Here is a 23,475-nt window from a genome sequence, read left to right as displayed (position 1 = left end):
TCCTTCTACTTTGCATAGGTTTGATTCCAGAGCAGTGGAAAATAATAACAAAAAGCTTTGAGACATGCAAAAAGCAATGTAGTTTCCAATTTGCTCAATACCCAGATGTTGACGATACCAAGACGCCTTGCTTTTGTGGTTTAAAAATACCTGTGATCAGAATAGGACATGCAGGTTAAAATGCTCAGTACTTGAATTGTACTGTAATTGAAATTTGATTTCAGTGTTATTGTAACTTCAATAAAAACTGACAGTATGCATTTGGTTTAGACTTCTGATAAGAATGACTGATAAGACACATTTTTCATTCGCACTTTACAATAAGGTCCAATAATAAACAATTTATTAACCCTTTATAGACGATGAATACATAGTATATAAACTATGAACAAACAGGTTATAAATATGTATAAAGTACCTTATTAGTTCCATTATTAATGCTTTATAAGGTCCACTAATACATACTTTATAAACCATTTATTAATGATTAGTAGATGCTTGTGACAATGATTCTTGGTGATAAATCTCCCTCTCGACCTGTGAGGGCACTAAGTAACAGGAACAGAGTATTCTGGACTACGTTACCTGACAGGAAGTCGGTACACAAACTCATTGACCCCGAGGGGAAATGATGTGGCAGCTGCAGATCATAAAAAGCAGCTGCAGTCGTTTACCAAGGGGTCATGAGTGACGGTATAAATAGAGGTCGAAGCAATGGTATATGTTCCTTCGTTTTGGTTATTTAATATGTGACTCGGAAGGACCGGTGCTTGGTGAAATAAAGTGTTTGTTTTGTTCTGTCTATTTGATTGTTTGTATTCACTAGACAGTTAACACGTTCCGGAGCTGTCGCCAGAGGCCAGCAGAAACCCAGAACAGCACTGCACTCGTATCACTAACTGTATTTAGTAACACTAATTCACGCACTAATGGACTTGTGTATGTGTTTTGTGTGGGTGTATAATAAAAACAGGACTATTATTTGCGTGGCAAACCCGGGGATTATAAATTAAGTAATACACGCTGCTGTATTACTTACCTTCATTATTGTTTACTGTTTGTTTCGCCGTCAGGCACTGGAGAAAAACAAATAAAACAAACCTTTTCACCTGGATTACAATTGTCTGTCTGTTCTTTAATCACCTGCACCTGTACACTATTAACCACGTTGCCACAATGCTGCATAAATATGAAAAAGCAAGCTAAACATATCTATAAAACCATTTATAAATAGCAATACATTATAAATGTCATTATTATTATTTGTTTATTTAGCAGACGCCTTTATCCAAGGCGACTTACAGAAACTAGGGTGTGTGAACTATGCATCAGCTGCAGAGTCACTTACAACTAGGTCTCATCTGAAAGACAGAGCACAAGGAGGTTAAGTGCTCAGGGTCACACAATGAGTCAGTGGCTGAGGTTGGATTTGAACCGGGGACCTCCTGGTTACAAGCCCGTTTCTTTAACCACTGGACCTCATTTATAACTGGCTTTATAGATATGTATAGCTTGCTCTTTCATATTTATGTAGCATATATTAATCACTAATAAGGTGCTTTATAAATATTTATAACCTGTTTATTCATAGTTTACATACTATGTATTCATCATCTATAAAAGGATAATAAACGGTTTATTATCGGACCTTATTATAAAGTGCTACCCATTTTTCTGCTGGTCCTTTGAAATGTATATCAATGAGAGTTGACTGCACTTAGTACAGCAAGTGAAAATAATTTTATTACAATACAAGAAACCCAATTTAGCATTGAATTTTTGTTAAACAGAAGTAATATGTGTTCTGAAAGTTAAAGCTGTATCCAGCCATATGCCCAGATATTTGTACACTGTTACATGTTCCAGTGTCACTTGCTTTTATATTAAATAAGCTTGAGTCAACTTTAGAAGTAAAGTTGTTATTAAAGATCATACACTGTGTTTTGTTAGTGTTCAGCAACAAATGTAAGTCTAAAAAACTTGCTAAATGTCAGCAAAGCTGTTACAGTTCCTTGATGACCGAAGGCATACAAGTACCTACAGAATACAAAGTTGTATAACCTGCTGATGCATGTGAATTGAGGAGTTATCAGCTGCCACTGGGATAGTATTAATATAAATGGAAATGGACCAAGAATGGATCCTTGCAGAACAACTTTTGTAATAAAATCAAAACGAGAAGCAAAGCCACCAGATGAGATGCACTGTCTGCATTGATGAAGATAACTTGAAACCAAGCCAATTAATTTTAACTGACCCCAATTTCTTGAAGTCTATTTATTATAATAATGTGTTCCACTGTATCAAAGGCTTTAGATAAATCTATAAAAATAGCTGCATGTTAGATGTCATTCGTTACTTTTAAAGTAGCTGTGATTGTGCCATACCCCTGGAACAGTCATTCAGGTGAGTCTATTCAACGTATCCAAATTGAAGTTGATATTATTACCACTGTAATTACATTTTACAAACAGAAATACATTAATGAAACTTGTGAACTGTTAGATGTTTTATTTTCATAATCTTGGTGCACAAAGAGTCCTATTTCATCTAAATTGTGGATCACATTGTTATCAATCCATTGAATGGGGCATTATCAAGGACTAGCATTTCATTTGAATGGACCAATAGGGAACCCCCGCCTACTCAGCAACTCATTGGGCTGATTATATCTTCCTTAGCCCAACCATAAGAGTTGTTTTTCTATATTAATGATTTAAATTACAAATGTACCCCTTTTTAGGGTCCTCGTTCAAAAAATATTTTAGTCCATCTGTCTGCTTATCTACATGGTGAACACAATAACCGTCTTGATTTCTTCACAAAACTTTTATCATAAACTTCCAGCCTCCTACAGACATTTTGGATTGCATTTAGCAATAATCTGATAAATTCACAATTTTATACAAATATTTTTACCTTCCAGGTAGTGTGCAATTATTACGCGATTATAGGACTCTGTATGGGCAGTTGAGAATTGTACAGTAAAATAGAAGTATGTATGATTCTAAGACTTGCTACTAAAAGTACTGTATGCACATTGATTTACCTATACTTTAGCACAATGATACCAAGCAGCGATGTCGACGCAGACTGTGAGCATCTACTACGTAACTGTATCTTTACTACATATAGGACTATTGCTTTCTCTACTACATAACACATTTTATACTACAAATTTATTATTTTATTTTTCAGTGGCCAACTTGTATGCAGCTTTGCCAGGCTTTGAATACAAAGCTCCCCACAGCAATGGCAATGTCTTCCTTTCCTCATATCCACCCACTTAGACCCAAGAGTATTATCTCTGTATATTTATATAGAGAGAATATCGAACACTATAATCTGATTCATAAAAATAACCTCAGCTTTTGATTTCAGGTTGGGTTTGAGGTTTATGTGCAATTCATATTAATTACATTTTACTGTGTAATTGGATTGTTATAAATGGAAAGTACTATTACGTCACATAATTTAATATGTCAATATCTGCAAAATAAACTGATTTGCATTTATAGAAGGCATCATTATCTGAATTCAGTGTTTCCCCAAGCTATGCTACTGTCTTGCCAAAACAATTCCCAGTAAATAGAATTAGTCTAAAAAAAACAAAAATTTCATAGTCAGATATCAACTGTATTATGTTTATGACTAAGCGTTTTAAATCCTTTATGAAGTAAATCATAAGCTATCCCTATACTCCCTCTTATCTGGCAGCAGCCACTGCAGATAAGGATCTGCTGTTAAGCACATCTATTGAGAGAAAATACAAAATGTTTGAGTTATGACAAGGAAATATCATACTTGTCTTGTCATTTTTAAGTGGATGCTTATTTTTGCATTAAGCACTTTATATTTGGACATTAATTTAAGCTCTCAATGCTTTCCATGTATAATTCAACTATACCTATAAATACTGTATGTTGTATACAATTCCCCTTCAGACTTATAATCATTGGAAAAAGATGTAGTGCAATACGTTCCATCACAATAGCATTGCCTGTAAAGCACTATGTGCACACATTGTGGCCTATTTTAATGACCTCAACATATAGCTGCTCCAAAATTTATAGTCAAGATTTATTTTTTTCCTCACTCCACTGTATTTTTACTGTATGTAGTAATGTTATTAAGAGGTTCAATATATTCTAACAGAGTGGCAGCGGGAAAGAGCAAGCAGAGGCAGAGCTGCCGCAAGAGCAGGGGGGCGTCCCCCCTGGACTGTGGACCTGGACCTTGTAAATAGTTGTCATTGGTTGTTTTGTGCGTGTGCGTGTGCGTGTGCGTGTGCGTGTGTGTTGGTCTGTGCTATGCTTGATTTACATAAATGTATTGCTTTATTCATAATTTTATGTCTGCTTGTCTCCAACCATGTCAGCAAGGCCTGTGTTTAGATAGCATGGTGACCTGGTTGGGATAGTCTGTCATTGGTTCCAGTCCTCTGTGAGTGTGTGATTAATAAAAGAGCTTTGATTTATTTTAAAATGCTGTTTCCTCATACTTTCTTCTGCCGTCGCTGCAATATCAAACCTGACAGGATTAATATGTAATATTAATACTTAAAGAGAGATGGTATTGAAATCCATTATTATCTCTTGTATCTACATGGTTTGGAATATTAATTTTAGACATGGAATAACATAATGTTTTCCTTCTTACAATTACTATATTATTAATATCCTGGTATAGCAGGCCCTCAATAAATCATTATATGTAATTGTTTTTGGCCCCCAAGAAATGCTTTGGCCATGCTACCTACCTACATCAGTATCTACAATAAATATACAGCATTAAAAACTTAGCAATATTGAACAGTGTTCATCTTCTTATATCAGTCACATTTCTAAGTTCTGCCTTGACAGCATAAACAAGCAACCTCCACAGTCAGCAATAACTGTGAAAGGCCCCAAAGTTCCAGTCTGTTGTCTGTTGTATTAATTCCCCTGGAGCACAAAAGCTTTTTGTGCAGATACCATACATTGCCTGTTTCACCCCAACTCCTGTTCTGGTCCACTTTCTCCAAATGAACAACTTTGAACAATATGAATAAGCTTTATTACATGTGACAGGGAGGACACTGTCACTGGTTCAGGTGCACTGCTGCTTTGGTAAACAGGAAGGCTTGCCCAGAGCTGAGCTGATTGGGAGGTCCTGATTGGCTGGGGGGGGAGTACCCGGGGAGCTTACACCTGTTTAACAAAGCAGCAGCACCAATGTTCGAGGCTACTGCACAGCCATAACCATAGAGACAGGCCCTGAGCGAAAGCTTGTTGTGTTTACATAGAGGAGGATAGCGTCCGCTCCATGGAGAGAACTACTACACGAAATCCTTACACTCCAAGAGGGTGCTCGTGAAGGCATTGCCCAGCCGAGGCTATCAGGAAGAGGCCGGAGTCGCCGGGAGGATGCCAGGACTTGGCTAGGTTAGTTTATGGGATTTGATCCCAACAACAGTATAGCAAGGTTTTTGTAGGGTAGGTTAATAGAGAGGTATGTCTCCTTTAGTGAGGCTCATGCTCGCCGTGTGTGGCAAACTTTTATTTTTAGCTTTGTTGTCTTTTCTTTTCTTTATTAAATCCGGCGCTAGGATTACCATTGTTGGTACCCTAGCATCAGGCCTGTGTTGTTATTAAATCTGCGTGCCTGTGCTCTTGGTCTGATTCAGTATTATTCAGTGACAACCCACGTATGTAACAGCACCCTGTTACATTTCATAACCTCTAATATTATGCACACAGTAGCGTAAACATTTGTTTCCTGTGATAAAAAAAAAAAACAGTTCACTTGCATTTTGATTACAGACAAAGTAATTATACACTTTAATGCTTCCGAATTGCATGTGGGCACTTTCAAAGGACCGTATTGACATTTCAAGCTTGCAGTTTTGCATGACCTTTCTCAGAATTTCAATGTGATGAATTAGTTCCTGCACCTGCAGTACAAGCCGCAACGCCTGCCAGGATCACTTAAAACAGATTGCTAAAGAAATATATCCCCAGTATTATTTTATTTTAAAACCTGCTAAAAAAATAATATGAGATCTGCTTCAAGGTATTGTGTCAAAGTTTGTCAAGGCATTTGTTTGTTTGCAGGCATCATATAAAAAGGTCCATTGGGCATTACCATCATCCAGTAAAATGATGCTGCATCTATCTGAGTGACCCAGATAGATTTCAGTGGAAACCATATAATGGCGAACAAGTACAAACAAGTACATGTCAGTGGCCTGAGGTGCTTACAGCTGTGGAAGAAATTGTACAGTAGCAGAAAGAAATAAAAGCTGCAAGTGACAGTATTGTGTTTATAATGTAGTATTTTGTATGCAGTAAGTTTGCAGTATAACAGTGCTTATAGCTGACCCTTTGAGTGACTCAAACCTACATAAGGAGCATCTAAAATTGGCTTTAGCCTTTCCTTGAACACATGCCAAAGAAACAGCAAGCTGTAATATACTTTAATACAGAAGCTGAAACCGTAAGACACCACCGAAGTTATTACATTAATGCTATCACCACACCCTCAACCAAATGGATAGCTGTTAAGCAGTCACATTTGTTTTAGGTGGTCTAGTATGTGTAACATTAAAATCCCAACTTGGGCTGATACAGCCAGGAAGGAAAAGTGTAACAAAAGTAGATCACCTGCCAGAGGCATTATACATTTAGATTGGTAAGTCAAAGTCATTTACAGGAACTAGGAGCTTGTATTAATGAGATTTTTAATAAGGTTGTTCACATGACTCCAGTAACCAATTACTTGTATACATAACCTATAAGTGAATGTAGTTAAATGTTTCATTATCTTTATTTAAAAATGGCCCCTATCCTCAAAGGGTTATAGGAGGAGTTGGTTGGCAAAGTTGGCCAATTCCAGACATGTTCAAAATTGTTTCAATAAAGTAATGAAACCTCTACCCAGAGCCTAAAGCAGACACTTGTTTTATTGTTAAAATAGTAGAAATGCACTGTTCCCAAATAATGCTAAAGACTGAAGATTTTTTTGAAGCAGAAAACTATCAATATAAGTCTTAATAAACATACTCAACATACATATGAAATATGAACAAAATTGCAGTGGAAGTCCAATTTTGGCGACACACAAGCATATCTATTGACCTGCTTATTAAATGGGTAATTGCTTATCTATAAATACATGCTATGCAACTCAAAATAAAGTGGTAACAAATAGTTGTTCTATCTTTTTCTGTCTCATACATACATCTACACCAGTGGTTCTCAAACTGGGGGACACAGACTGTATCCTGGTGGGGGGGGTTTGAAGGTTCAGGAATTTATTTTTTTAATTATAGCGCAAATCTTAACCTATAATGTATAACGATCGGAGGATTTATTTTGGCTTTATTTGTATCACAGACAAGAGGAAGGGGGGCGAGGTCCAAAAAGTTTAAGAACCACTGATCTACACATTACCCAGTGTTTTATCGTGTGATGCAGTCTCTTGTAACTGAGGTAGATATTTTTTATTTTATCCCCTTATTCCAGCTTGAGAGAAGTGTTAAAACCATGATACTTTACACTGACAGCAGCATAAAAATAACACTTCACCAAAATTATTACATATTCTAAACATGGTTTTGTTCTCAGTCATTGCAGAATCATTACATGGGATTTGTCTCATGAACTACTGAAATAAAGAACTTACACAAAGTCGACTGCAAAGTGGGAAGTCCCTTGCATGACAGAATAACATAACATCTGCATCTGACTGTTGTGATTCGAGTAGTTTTCTACGACTTTAATAGAGGGTTGATATGCTCATTGTTGAAAGACAATATAAAAATCATGTAGAATCATTAGGCCAAGTATGTACTGTCTTAGTTGCCCATGGTGACCCTATGTCCTTGTTGCATGGTAGGTGTTATGGCAGATGTTTCATACTTGAGGACTCTAGCCCAGAAAGGCAGGGGCAGGTATTCTTAATTGTTTGTACAACCCCTGTATAGACACAGACATAAAGAGGCTGTGGCCTCACTCAGGGATGGTTGCTTGCTGATGATAAAAGGTCACAGTCTGTGCAGAAAATATGGTTGTATATCTTTGTTCTCTTCATTGAAGATAAGGTTTGAAAGACATGTCAGCCTAATATAGGTATTACAATAGAGGCACAAGGGACAAAGAAGACAGATGATGTCAACAAAGGATAAAAAAAAACACTGCCTCCACTATATCACAAGGCAACTCATGTATTGTGCTGTATAACCACATGTCGACTATATGACAAAAGGAATATAATAACCAAACAATGTTTTGAATAGTTTTGTGTTTATTCCTTTTATGGTTTGATTTTAGTAGTGCAGTGACCTTAAATTAGAAAATGTGAATTTAATATGAAATTATGATCTGTTTGTACAATTCATAGTATAGATAAACAATATATATTGTAATGCAACATTGCATATGTCTTTCAAATTAGAAAACCAGTACCCGCACAGGTACTACAGTTCTGGCATCTTTCCCAATACAGTACATTTTTATACCTGCATAAGTGACCAGAAGACTGTGCTCTTTAGTCCCAACTTATCCAAAACAAAGTTGCTAAAAATAAATGGCAGCACTAGTAGCTTCTAAATCCCTCAACATACAAATATCAGATCTTGTCAAGTGGTGTTCAATAAATGTATAAGAAAAAAAAATGCATGTGCCCTCTTTGCTTGACTACATGTTTGATTGTCATGACTGGGATGTCATTTGTCTAGCCAGGAAATAACATAGAAGGGGACTGGAATTATAAGACAGTTAATCATCTTTAACCTTTACCACATTTCCAAATTTGGAAACCTACACCGACTGACCAAAAAATAAGAGAACAACTTTATTAGTGTTGCTGCTTGTCATTACATTGTAACGATCACTCTGCACAACTGAGAAGCAGTTGCACTGTCCTCCCTAAGGAGAAACTACTGGCCCTATTCCTATAGCTAAATAAGTCAGCAAGAGTGACAGACAGCAAAAGCAGGGACGTCAGAGGTGCCAATTTCACGAACAATCAGTTTATTATTGTGAACAATAATGTCAACAAATGAATGAAATGAATAATGATAAGAAAGTAATTCAAATAATTGCAGGTAACAGGTAAGAAATAAGATGGTACAGATAAATATGTAGGGACAAACAGAAGGCTAAACAGATTCACAAAGTAGAAATGAATGGTGTCCGGAGGGTCTCCAATAAACCCACACTCACAAACACAACACACACAGATAAAGACCAAGGATAAATAAATAGATACAGACGAAAAACTCTATGGCAATGGTGGGAAAATGACAGGTAGGCCCAACAAGTCCAGTAAAGCAGGGTAATTGAAATCCATACAAAGTAACAAAATAACAAAAAATACAGGAAACAAAGTATCAAATTAAAGTAGAAAAAATCCAAACAAAAAAGAAATGATCTCACCCACAAATAAGGCAGTCCAGCAAAGTGTCCCGAAATGATGGTGATTGTAGAAGATTGAAAACATTGAGTACGTTGAAATTGTTGAGACTGTCCTGTAGTGTTGAGTTGAATGGTGAACAGTTGTTTGGAAAAAATCAGGAGGATCAGGAAAAAATGGAGGCTGTCACACATAAAACAACAAACACTAAACAGACCTGAAAAACAGCTAAACTTAAACAAGTAACAGTGAAAACAAAAAGAGGAGTTTAGACAAAGTGCAGCAACAAAAGAAAATGAACGGATGCACTGGAATTATCTAAGGATGGTAATGGATTCACTGAAATTTAAGTAAAGAAAATGCTGTAGTTTAATGGATTCCTCTGAGAAAGGGAGTCCCCCTCAGGCCTGATTAGCCAGCTTTAATACAACTGCTGGCTACTAAGGAGCTCTGAGATTGGAGGGGTGGAAATCTGAATGAGCCAATGGGGAGAGAGGATGAACAGAGGGTGGTTGCAAGGAACTATGGGAAATGAAGTTTTGACCTGGCCAGGCTACTGACCCTAATTAAAGGGACAGGTGGGTGAGATTTACACCCACATTATGTAGCATGGGAATTGCTACATATTCCCCCCCCCCACACTGGAGGTGCAAGGGACGAACGCCATAGTAGCGTTTTAAATTAACAATATTGACGGTATCCTCTTTTACATAATCTGGCTCCCCCCACTTGACTTTGTAGTTGTTGGGTCCAAGTCTCTTGGTTACAAGAGCTGGCCCAAACCATTTAGGGGCAAGTTTTGCGGAAAACTTTCCGGAGGCATCAGATAAGGGGTGAGATCTTATCCAGACTAACTCACCTTCTTCATACTGACAGTGTGCTCTCCGGGCATTGTAATTCCGAGCTTGCCGTTTCTGAGCTTTGGCAACGTGATCCCTCACCTCTTCTGCAATCTGCTGCTGGCGATCTAGCAGTTGGTAGGGATCGGTGGATGGAGCAGGAGCAACAGCGATTAATCGGTCCAATGGGCCTCTGATGGTCCTTCCGAGCGCTAGTACTGCAGGAGAGAAGCCTGTGGTTTCATGTTTGGCGGTGTTGAGGGCGAAACGAAACCCGGGTAGCCACTGATCCCACAGCTGATGGTTTTTCCCAACAAAAGATGCAACCATGGTCTTTAAGGTGCGGTTCACGCGTTCTGTCAGGTTGGTCTGTGGGTGGTAGCTGGTGGTGAGTTTTTGTACTACTCCCCAGGTCTTGCACACCTCTGCGAGTAGCTGGCTCGTGAACTGAGGTCCACGGTCTGAAAGAATGTGTTGCGGTGTTCCCCATCGAGTGAATATTTCCTGCGTCAAAATGTTCACAATTTTGGTGGTCTTACTGTCCCGCAATGGAAACAGCTCAACCCACTTTGTGAAGTAATCAACAATGACCAGGATGTAAGTGTTACCTTTTTTACTTCTTGGGAAAGGTCCCATTAGGTCCAGACCCAGCATCTCTCCAGGCTCCTTCACAGTAGTGGACTGGAGTTGACCTGCAGGTTTGGTGTTGGACGGTTTGTACTTCTGGCAGGTTTGACACTCCTTTATGTGGTGCCATGTATCTTTACGGATGGAGGGCCACCATGCAACCTCCAGCATGCGCAACAGGGTCTTCATCCTGCCCAGGTGACCTCCCAAAGGGTTGTCATGGTAGTGGTGGAGGAAGGAATCCGTCAGCTGTTCCGGAATTACCAGCTGGTATCGGAATCCTTGTTTAGGAATGGGCACCCGGCGATACACAAGTCCCTGCTCTTGGATGAAGGAGATGCGGTTATCATTGGCAGTATTGGAAGCAATGTCATTGATGATATCAGCGATAGCTGGGTCTTTGGACTGAGCGGCCGCAATCTGGTCCATGGTGGTGGGAAGATCCATGCTACTCGCAGGGGCATTGCTAGCACACACTGACGCAGAAGGAGTTGAAGGTGGTACAAGTGGAGCTCTAGAGAGTGCATCAGGTACAAGATTCAGACTACCTTTCCTGTAAATAACGGTAAAAGTGAATTGTTGTAGGCGAAGAGTCCAGCGGGTCAGTCTGGAAGAGGTTTTTGGGTTGTTGAATGCCCAGGAGAGTGCAGCGTGGTCAGTGACAACCTCAAACTCCATCCCCTCCAGATAATGCCGCCATTTTTCTACTGCCCACACGACAGCGAGACACTCCTTTTCAGATGTGGAGTAGTTTTTTTCGGCAGAGTTCAGTAATTTGGAGGCGTAGGCTATTACCTTCTCATCATCTCCTTCTAGCTGAGTCAGAACCGCTCCTAGTCCTACATCGCTGGCATCAGTAAAGACTCGGAACGTCTTGTTGATGTCCGGGTGAGCGAGGACTGGAGGACTGATCAAAGCTTCTTGGAGGAGTTTGAAACTCTTCTGGCACTCTCCTGTCCATTTCCAGGGGACATCTTTCTTTTTCAAGTTGTTAAGTGGGGCAGCAATATCCGCAAACCTGGGGATGTACTTGTGGTACCACCCTGCCAAACCTAGGAACCGTTGAACCTCCTTCAAGTTGGTAGGAATGGGATATTCCTGGATGGCTTGGAGCTTGTGGGGATCAGCAGCTACACCCTCACCTGAAACCACATGACCAAGGAAATGGAGAGTGTGTTTGAAGAAGTGGCATTTTTTGAGATTGAGAGTAAGACGGGCCAGATGAAGTTTGTGGAAGACAGCTTCGAGGTCTTGAAGATGCTGTGCGGAGTTTGGTGAATAGACAATGATGTCATCTATGTAGACGAAACAGATCTTCCCTCGGAGGTCTCCTAACACTCTCTCCATCAGCCGTTGAAAAGTGGCTGCAGCATTTTTTAACCCAAATGGCATTACATTAAATTGATAAAAACCAAAGGGTGTAGTAAACGCAGTCTTCGCTCTACTTGCCGAGTCCATCGCCACTTGCCAGTAACCCGAGCGTAGATCAAGGGAACTGAATACCGCAGCACCACTCAGGGACTCCAGGATGTCATGAATGAGGGGCATGGGATATGCATCAAAGACAGTCTTTGCATTCAGCTTTCTGTAGTCCACACAGAACCTGTAACCACCATCTTTCTTCTCTGTGAGCACCACTGGAGAGGACCATGGGGAGTTAGATGGTTCTATAACTCCGTCCAGAAGCATGTCTTGGACGTGTTCCTTGATTAAAGCCTTCTTCAGTGGAGACACTCTATACAGTCGACCCCGAACAGGGACTTCGTCCTCAGTGGAGATGGAGTGACGGGTGACGGTATAGGAATAGGGCCAGTAGTTTCCCCGTACGGGCCACCAATTCTGTAACGATCACTCTGCACAACTGAGAAGCAGTTGCACTGTCCTCCCTAAGGAGAAACTACTGGCCCTATTCCTATAGCTAAATAAGTCAGCAAGAGTGACAGACAGCAAAAGCAGGGACGTCAGAGGTGCCAATTTCACGAACAATCAGTTTATTATTGTGAACAATAATGTCAACAAATGAATGAAATGAATAATGATAAGAAAGTAATTCAAATAATTGCAGGTAACAGGTAAGAAATAAGATGGTACAGATAAATATGTAGGGACAAACAGAAGGCTAAACAGATTCACAAAGTAGAAATGAATGGTGTCCGGAGGGTCTCCAATAAACCCACACTCACAAACACAACACACACAGATAAAGACCAAGGATAAATAAATAGATACAGACGAAAAACTCTATGGCAATGGTGGGAAAATGACAGGTAGGCCCAACAAGTCCAGTAAAGCAGGGTAATTGAAATCCATACAAAGTAACAAAATAACAAAAAATACAGGAAACAAAGTATCAAATTAAAGTAGAAAAAATCCAAACAAAAAAGAAATGATCTCACCCACAAATAAGGCAGTCCAGCAAAGTGTCCCGAAATGATGGTGATTGTAGAAGATTGAAAACATTGAGTACGTTGAAATTGTTGAGACTGTCCTGTAGTGTTGAGTTGAATGGTGAACAGTTGTTTGGAAAAAATCAGGAGGATCAGGAAAAAATGGAGGCTGTCACACATAAAACAACAAACACTAAACAGACCTGAAAAACAGCTAAACTTAAACAAGTAACAGTGAAAACAAAAAGAGGAGTTTAGACAAAGTGCAGCAACAAAAGAAAATGAACGGATGCACTGGAATTATCTAAGGATGGTAATGGATTCACTGAAATTTAAGTAAAGAAAATGCTGTAGTTTAATGGATTCCTCTGAGAAAGGGAGTCCCCCTCAGGCCTGATTAGCCAGCTTTAATACAACTGCTGGCTACTAAGGAGCTCTGAGATTGGAGGGGTGGAAATCTGAATGAGCCAATGGGGAGAGAGGATGAACAGAGGGTGGTTGCAAGGAACTATGGGAAATGAAGTTTTGACCTGGCCAGGCTACTGACCCTAATTAAAGGGACAGGTGGGTGAGATTTACACCCACATTATGTAGCATGGGAATTGCTACAACATTGCACAAGTCTGCTGTCTTGATCTGTCATAACATTCTGGGAACAAAACACACCCCTGTGAGCCGTACAATGCAATAAGTAGTACCATTTTACAAATTTATATTTTCGCTAAATGTAATACAATTTGTATATGTTATACGTTTTAAACTGTACAACGGCTGTCCCAACAAAAACATAGAACAAAAGTAAACAACAACTGTTTTTCCTGCCCGATGTCACAAATGCCGCCGTGACTGTCATTTACTGTCCCGGATGTACCTTATTGGCACAAAATACCTACCTGTGGAAGAGGAAAACTGTACCTAATAAAACAGTACTGTATGTATTAAACTGTACGTATTAAATGCAAAAGACCTGCCTGTGGAACAGGAAAACTGTACGTATTAAACGCAAAACATCTGCCTGCGGAACAGGAAGACTCTACCTAATAAAACAGTACTGTATATGTTAAATAAACTGCACATATTAAACGCAAAAGACGTGCCTATGGAACAGGAAAACTGTACATATTAAACAGTATATACGTTATAAACGAGTCAGTTTTAACCAGAGTAATTCCCCATTAAAACCCACGTTGTTTGGCAGGGACATGCCTCCTCAATACGTTGTAAAGGGAACTCTGTTCTAACAGGATCAGTTGTAAGTGGAGTGCACCTGTATATACATCTTAATGTACGTGAAAATGTCAATATAAATTGTATGTAGGCCAACATACTCAAATATACTACTTTACACAACACACATTACTCCCACTGCACGATTCCTAGTCATCAGTAAGTATGCAGACATGGTTTCAATCAATTAACCAACATATTACTTAATGTATTTTATAGTACAGAAACAGCACTGAAAAAAAGATACTGACAAGCGGTGAAAATGCGAAATAGTAAACAGTAAAAATGTGAAGTAGTAAACAGTACCACTATGAAATGTGCCTTTTTATGACTTCTGTCCAGACACTTGGCACTTCTTTTCTGGTACACTTGATAACAATGCTCATTACATGTTCTAATTCTGCAGCTTTTCCACAGAATCCAGTTTAAGGAAATTGGTACTTCTGTATTTCTTTCTTTAATTTTTTCCAACACTCTGCTAGCCAGCTCTTTTGTCCAGTCATATATGGTGCACCATCTGCTGTAATCCCAGTTAGTTTCTTCCAAGGTAATTCTGCACTTTCTATGGCTTCTTTTTTTTTTTACCCCGTTTTTCTCCCAATTTGAAATGGTCAATTGTATTTTAGGCTCAGTTCACCGCTATCACCCCTGCGCTGACTCAGGAGCGGCGAAGATGAACACACGCTGTCCTCCGAAACGTGTGCCGTCAGCCGACCACTTCTTTTCACTCTGCAGGCCCGCCATACAGCCAACCCAGAGCTACAGCGTCGGAGGACAACGCAGCTCTGGACAGGTTACAGTCAAGCCCGCACTTAACCGGCCAGTCTACAGGGGTTGCTAGTGCGTGGTGAGCCGAGAACACCCTGGCCGACCTAAGCCCTCCCCCCCCCCCGTCCACGGTCGGCAGTGAAAAAGGTCAGGAGCCCCTCAATGGCTTCTTGAAGTAAATAAAAAGTCCTTTCCTGTGGTTGTGTTGTTCATGGCATCCACAGCACTTTCATTTTTTCTTCTCATTTTCAAAAACAAACTTTCATTGAGACTCCATAGCTTCTTTCATTTCCAGTAAACTCAAACTATGTTGCCCTGTGCAGTGTCATAGTGATGTTACTGTATGTTACTGTTATAATCTTTCATAAGAATTCCAAAATGATACAGTACATCAATGCAATTTTAGAAACTATTCTATCAAATTTCCCACACAGAGCCTGCTCTGCAGGGTGACAATGCCGACAAGCAAGAGAATTGATGTCTCATCAATCAATATTTCTCGAGTAAGTAGAACAAAAAGAAAAATATGCTATTGCATAACATGACTTTTATTGTATATGTATTAAAGGAGAAAGGAAAAAGGTGTTTTAATGCGTTCTCTGTTAGCAAATGGGGCAGTAAATTTAGATTTATTGCGCACATTAGATTCACCATTTTACGTGTGTGCAAACTCCTCTTGTAAATGAGGCTCTAGGTCTGTTTGCTTGTCTGTGTACCTTAGCTGTAGTAAATTGGTTGTTGTTTATTGGTTTACTGTAGAATGTAGGTCAGTGTCTGCATGTTTGTTGTTTTCATGTCTGTTAGTGTTTGTAATTGGACACATTTTTGACATCAACAACAACCCTACACTACCAGATTACTCTGCAACATTTAAATGCTCTGAAATAATTTCAACACTCCCAAGTTCCTGCTTTCTATTTTTTTCTCACCATTGCTGTTTGCCCTGCTTCATCTGCCTTGCTGTTCAGGATTTTTTTTATATATTAAATCAATTAATTTAGGGATTATTTTACCTGGCAGATCTTTACTTTCATTGTCAACAGACTATGCTTCAATGTGGATTCATTTCAAACCCTGTTTATTGCCTCTTCGCAACCATCTTTTAAAATAAAACCTTGAGCTCAGTCTGTTAATTTGCAGGCTCTCTGTTGTTTCCTTACCAGTGTTAATCAAAGGGCTACAAGCTGTTTGGATAAGTCAAATGCAGACAGCTCGGTAGCTAGCATTTCTTGACTGAACTTGTTCTCAAGGAACAAGTTGTTATAAAACACGTATTGGGCAGCAGTGTGGAGCAGTGGTTAGGGCTCCGGACTCTTGACCGGAGGGTCGTGCTGCTGTACCCTTGAGCAAGGTACTTTACCTAGATTGCTCCAGTAAAAACACAACTGTATAAATGGGTAATTGTATGTAAAAAATAATGTAATTGTATGTAAAAATAATGTGATATCTTGTAACAATTGTAAGTCGCCCTGGATAAGGGCGTCTGCTAAGAAATAAATAATAATAAAAAGCCCTAGCTATGATATTTTAACTGCTATGTCGTTTTATTACTTGCAATCATGCCAATACGTTTGACCTTTCTGTATTTTATAAGGCAGTTATAATAGGCATATATAAATGTAAGCATGTAGTAGACTGTAAAGTGACACATTCTGAATAGTGTATAGAAATGAGATTAGCCAGGTAGTCCCAGGTTGCATATGTCCTGTTACAAAAATCTACAAGTTATAGGAACAAGCTAGAAATCAGCTATTGTCACTTTCCCTAGTTAACTGACTATATACAGTGTGGTTGCTATAGGAACCACCAGTGAAGGGTGGGAAATTATCATCGGGAAGGCTTACCCTTGGGTCCTTTTCAAGGCGTTGCTTGTGTTGATGGCTGCGTCTTCTCCTTGCTTTTGGAATGGCGTTGTGATAAAAGTGGAATAGTCCTTCCCCAAAAGGGAGCTGAAGTGAAAAGATGACAGGGTCACTCAGACTGTCTGGGGTGTAAATTACACTGGTTTACAGTCCCATAACAGTGCCATAGCAGCACATTAAATAGAGCCCATCGTATCCAGATAACTGACTATTGAAGCATTTATTTATTTAACAACTTATTTATTTCAGCATTTTAGTTTAGGCTACAGTAGATTTATTATACAGTGTCTCATACTACTCTTACACTGTGGTCATTTCAAAGCATAAATCTGTAATAAGGGTAATCAGATATTCTGATAATCTGATATAAACCCTATCCCTCTGTGAATGCAATGTTATATTTCAGTGCCAGGTTCTTCTTTTCCTCAGATTTGATAACATACAGGTATTTTATGTTTTACTGTGGTGTAAAGTAAATTACTAAATCTCAATACAGCCCTCCAGTGCCATTGGCTACTTGGTGTATTACAAAATAATTATATCAGAAACAAAAAATAAATGAAATACTTAGCTGAAGGTATTTAAAAGCAATATCACATGTAATTTCTTAAAACTTATAACTCACACAAGGAGGAGAGCAGTCCATGCGAGTTTAAAAAAATGGACATGTTAATTCATTTTTCAATAGTGATTGCTACAAGTTATAACCAGCCTTCCATACTAAGGCAGAGGTATTAAGATCGGCCACAGTTTATCTGTTTTGTTTTGGAAACCAATTGCAAATATATTCAGTAGCTTCTACATTTTATTTTGTATTGGTTTATTGTAACTTTTTTTGTTGTGTTTCTCTATTATTCCAAACAATGGCTTTCTATTAAAAATGCAAAAAAGAAAGTGCATAAACTCTAATTACAGGTACAGTAACAGAACATATTACAGTAGGTAGTTTTTTACAGGTGAGCAACAGAATTTGGGACTTTTTAATTAATTGTTTTTTTATGCTGATGTTGAAGCTGAAGAGCAACACTTTACATACTTTTGATACTCTGACCTGCATTAATAAAGCAACATGTAACCATTTTGTTTTAGAGCTGGGAAAATAAGTGATACAGTAGCATCCATTATTTATAATCTATTTTTTTCAGATTTCTGAGAAAGTCAACAGTGAACAGTGAAAGATTGTTTCATGGGTTCACGTAGTATTTTCACAGCACAGGTTAATCTCTTTCTTGGTTTCTTTTTTGACAGTAATAAAGCATTATGTTTACACCACATAATGCAATATGCACCATTTTAAATGATTTTAACTTAAGAACATGATATATTTATGACTGCAGGGTGACACTGAGATATATCATGTAAAAAGCCCTTAATTGTTTACATAGAGCAGTTAAAGATAACCCTGCTGTGTGTTATTTTACCTGCTAACTTAAAAGAATTGTGGAATTTATATACATCTGACATTATCATATTAAATTGCTTGATAAATGCATAATCTGATCCTCAGACTTGCTCAATGCTTTCTGAAAAAAAACAAACACATGTAAATGTGAAAAATGCATAGCAGAAAGAGAATATATTGTCATTATGTACTGAACCGCTGGCATTGATGGCTATCCTATGGTTTCTTTTGACTGAATGCAAATGGCTGTCCAGCTTGGGGCAGCGGCCCCGCTTCCATTGGGGGCTGTACACCTAGACCAGTGTCCCCGCTGTGAAGTGCCTCCTTCGTACCCTGGTGTCGTAGTTTCTCTTCTACCGGCAGCCCGCGGCCTGCAACTGGTTCCTGGTGAAGCCGTGATCCAACTCCAGATGGTCCTGCAGCAGCTTGGCATATTCCGGTCTGGGTGGTTCAGCAGACATGTCCAGCGGCCGGCTGAACACCGCCTCAGGGGTGAAGTTCTCAGCTCAACATCAGAGTGATGGAGTGTAGGAGGTGGAGCCCTGTACTGCAGAGCGGCAAGCCAGAAGGATGAGGGGCAGTTGGGCATCCCAGTTGCGTTGGTGAGTGACGGTGGTGATGGCCAGCTGGACCGCAAGCATGCTGAACCGCTCGACCAAGCCATGTTCTGCGGTTGAAGGGGGGTCATCCACATCCTGCAGATGCCCAGCCGTCTGCACATGCCTGCAAACACTGGCATGTGGTCACTGTGGAGCTCCTGAGGGACCCCGAATTGGCTGAAGAACCCCTCCAGCAGCGCTTCAGCCACCATCTGCACCTCCTGGTTGGGCAGTGCGTAGGCTTCAGGCCACTTTGTAAAGTAGACAAGGGCTACCAAGACGTATCAGTTCCCCTTGTCTGAGAGGGGGAATGGGCCCAAGATGTTGACCTCAACCATCTCCATGGGTCCTCCAACAGGAAACTGCTGGATGGGGGCGTGTGACTGATCCGTGGGTCCTTTGTGTGCGGTGTTCCTGGGACAACACAGCTGTGATGTTCTGGAAGGATGCTCCGGGCACCAGCAGGTCATCCTGGTAGACAAGGCACTCTTGGGAGGGGACGCTGACAAGAACCATCTCCATGAGCTGTTCGAAGGTCGCTGGGCGTTGCACAGCCTGAATGACATCACACAGAATTGTCATAGTCCCCTGCCTGTCGAAAAGACAGTCTTGGGTCTTGCCGATGGTGCAAAGACTACCTGCCAGTAACCGGTCTGGAGGTCCAGCGACGAGAACCACGTAGACCCAGCTACCAGTTCCAGGGACTTAATGATGCAGAACCGCCGTTTCAGCGCCATCATCAGTGCCATGCAGCCAACCCTCTCCTGCCAGCTCAGGTCCAACAGCACTTCAGAGGCTAACCCCTCTAAGGCTTGGGACAGGTAGGTAGCCTTTCTGCGGTCCATACAGCCATATTTGGGGTGGGGCAAGCTGTCAGTTCGGGCAATCTGGAGGCGGGGCGCAGAGCGAGCGCTCTGGCAATAGGTCAGTCTTAAAGTCATGTGATTGATCTGCGGGGAGATATGATACTAAAGGCGTAATTTCATGAGCCCGAACAGAACTGGACAATCTGATTTGGCGAAACCGTTCCACCTTCTTTTTTTATTTTTATTATTTTCTCCGAATTTGGAATGGCCAATTATTATTTTGAAGCTCAGCTCACCGCTACCACCCCTGCACTGACTCGGGAGGGCGAAGACGAACACACACTGTCCTCCGAAGAGTGTGCCGTCAGCCGACTGCTTTTTTTCACACTGCGGACTCACCATGCAGCCACCCAAGAGCTACAGCGTCGGAGGACAACACAGCTCTCGGGCAGCTTACAGGCAAGCCCGCAGGCGCCCGGCCAGACTACAGGGGTCACTGGTGCGTGGTGAGATGGGGACACCCTGGCGCTTGGCCAATTGTGCGCCACCCCCTGGGAGCTCCCGTCCACGGTCGGCTGTGGAATAGCCTGGACTCGAACCGGCGACGTCCAGGCTATAGAGCGCATCCTGCACTCCACGCGGAGCGCCTTTACCGGATGTGCCACTTGGGAGCCCCCATCTTCTTAACGTGAAATATGTTCTGCTTGTTTATTAGAACACCCCGGTCTGCTCGAGGAGCAGTTCCACACGGTGAAACATGGCAGAGCCCCACAGGTACAGCTGTGGACAAAAGTTTTGCATCACCTACATTTTTTTTTGGATTGAAACATAATTAAAAAAATAATAGATTAACATAATTTAAATGTTTTATTTAACATCATGTAATCAAAGAAAGTACAGAATGATATCGCAAAAGTTTACCGGAAGCCATAATAGTTGTACAGTAGTATTTCATGTTGAATTTCAAAATGTCACATTTTTAAATTGTTGCTTTTGGCCATAGTTGTACTGTTAATTCATTGTATTCTAATAGATAAATTACAACTGTACATGCAATACTGGCAAAATACAATAAATGTAGCCTCGATTTATGATGGTCTGTACTGTATAGTGAAATTTCTTATATACTTGACCCATAATATTCATGTTATAGTTTATTACATATGATAAAACTACTGCTAGGTATTTCTGTCTGAAAAAAAATCATCACAATGCACAAACAGCATCCCACCAAATCACACTCTTTTCTCTTTTTTGGGGGGGTGGGGGCAGGGGGTTACTTCAGAATCTTACACTAAGGTACAGTAAATCCTAGCACCAGCACTGTGTGTGTGTGTGTGTGTGTGTGTACACAAACACACACACACACACACTTATTAATTATTTAAATCAACAATTGACGCCAAAAAAAATTCTGTTTTCATTATCGTTATCAAAAGTTGTTGTACATGGCAGCAGTTACATACACACCTTATTATACCCACAAGCATAAGCATAATACATAATGCATAAGCATAATACATAGTAGGATATGCTGATACTGTAATTACTTGATAGACTTTGTATTAGTTATTGTATTGGTATTTTCTCCATTCGACTATAATCAAAGTCTAAAGTGATTGTTTTTACAGATAGATCTTAATTTATTAACCACCCACATAATACAACATTTATAAACTTTATTCTGTAAAGCCCATATTCAAATGCTGTAATATGTTAATTAATATTGAATACAGTTTACAGAAAATAAGTAAAGCTTATTGTTTAAAATAGTATACTATTACTAGATATGTTTTTAAAATGTGACAATGTGCGGTATTCTATATATTTGTTAATTCAATGTTTAATTCCATCCTAATTACATTTAATAACAAAAAAAATTGTGGCGGTAAATCCTAATCTTTAACTAAGGGCTATACTTGCAGTAAATGAACTACATTAAAAATAATAATAATAATGAAGCCCACCCTTACCTTAACCATAATCAAACATGACGTATTGCACAGGGATCTACATGCGTTTATTATTATACACAATAGTATACAAAATACAGTAAGCTATTTAACAAAAACTACACTTTTACCCCGTTAACATAGAAAACGATTCACGTAGGCAATATTTACACAGACAAAACAACGTATAGGTACTGTATATAATTTGTGTAGAAATACATTAAATGTTTACTCAGAAGCGCGCCAGATTTTTAAACATACCGTACAACAATTTTGTTTGTGTAATCTTGTTTAGGGAAGGGTTAGTGGAAAGTAGCGTTGCAAAGTGTTACTCAGAAGCGTACCTAAAACAAACATGTACTAGAAAGTATTTAGACAGTTTCAAGGTGATTGACAACTACGACTAAATTACATTTTTTAGTGTTGGATGACCGCCAATTTGATCCACTTACAAGTCATTAGTTTATGGCTAACTAATGATGAGAGAGATGAGTGATTGTCCTCATTTAGCCAACTGACACTGTTCTATAACATTGTCACTGTAAAGCATCAGTGATTATTATTTGTCGTGCAAGAATGGCATTCTCTAATTTAACAAAGTAACAGAAATGGGAAGCACTGGAAAATACAGTATGTGAAAGTACTGCAGTGAGGTATATCAAGTTAAAGAGTAAAAAGGCTGGCAGTAGCACACACAAGAATGCAAATAAAGAGAACAACGTTTTTTTTTCAAATAGGGCATGATCATATGAGACAATAAGATAACTTTCAGTATATTATGCTTAAATGTTATTTCAATTATTACATGTCAAAACTTTTTATCTAAACACTGCACACATAGGTGGCAGTTGTAATGTATTTATCTTACCTTTTTGCCAATGTTAAAACCGTGATCTGCTGCAACTTGCTTGGCTACATTGTCTTCTCCTTCATGCAACTGAACCAAGAAATGATTTGTATAGATCGCCTTCTCTGCAGTTGCTGTTGCAAAAATAATTGCATTAAGCAAAACAAGGATGACTGTGGTCCCATCCTTATTCAATCCTAGCATGATTTTCGTTAATGTTGAATGCAGTGGATGGAATAAAGGCTGCAGACGGTGCACGGGGCGCTCGTGTTTCACTTGTAATTAAAGCATTTCTGTATGCATCTCGCTGTGGATGAAGCAGTGGAAGTTAGATGGTCCGTCTATGAAATGTTGATTGTGTGTATGGTCGTGTGCTTGTGTTTGGCACCAAATATGCATTTTCAGCTTCCTTTCATCTATAATTCATCAGCACGCTCGTGAAGGTTTTCAAGATTGACATCCCACCATGTTTCACCCAATAAGCTTGCGCGGGTGTGGTTGGTTCTTTACTCTGGGTAAACCTTCACTTCCAGATGCTAAACCTCCTGATTCAGCACCCTGGATAATTCCTCCATTTCATACACTGTACCACTGTGTGCGTATTGGCTTGGCAAGCAAGAGTTAGATAGGAAATCCTAAATTAAAGGACGCAATATTATTTTCAGGGAAGAAAATAAACGAGCGATTAGTTGTAATCTATTAACTACAGTGTTTTCCCTTTTCTGTTTCAAGTACTGTATGTTTACAGAATGGTGTTTTTGTCATA

General features: G+C 39.6%; 1 protein-coding gene across 1 annotated transcript in view; it reads right to left on the bottom strand.

Annotated features, from left to right (window-relative positions):
* The window catches only part of LOC117410462 (neuroendocrine convertase 2-like), a 69,018-nt gene extending 45,811 nt beyond the window's left edge, over nt 1–23,207 (bottom strand). Inside the window, exons 1-2 of the mRNA XM_059025457.1 lie at nt 22,731–23,207; nt 17,086–17,190 (exon numbers count right to left, since the gene is read on the bottom strand). Coding sequence (XP_058881440.1) covers nt 17,086–17,190; nt 22,731–22,913 — 288 coding nt within the window. The 5' untranslated portion in view covers nt 22,914–23,207. The remainder of the gene's footprint in view (nt 1–17,085; nt 17,191–22,730) is intronic.
* Between the last annotated feature and the right edge of the window lie 268 nt (nt 23,208–23,475).

The sequence above is a fragment of the Acipenser ruthenus genome, chromosome 6, assembly GCF_902713425.1.
Source record: "Acipenser ruthenus chromosome 6, fAciRut3.2 maternal haplotype, whole genome shotgun sequence".
NCBI classification, from domain to species: Eukaryota; Metazoa; Chordata; class Actinopteri; order Acipenseriformes; family Acipenseridae; genus Acipenser; species Acipenser ruthenus.
This window is presented reverse-complemented; position numbering and strand designations above follow the sequence as displayed.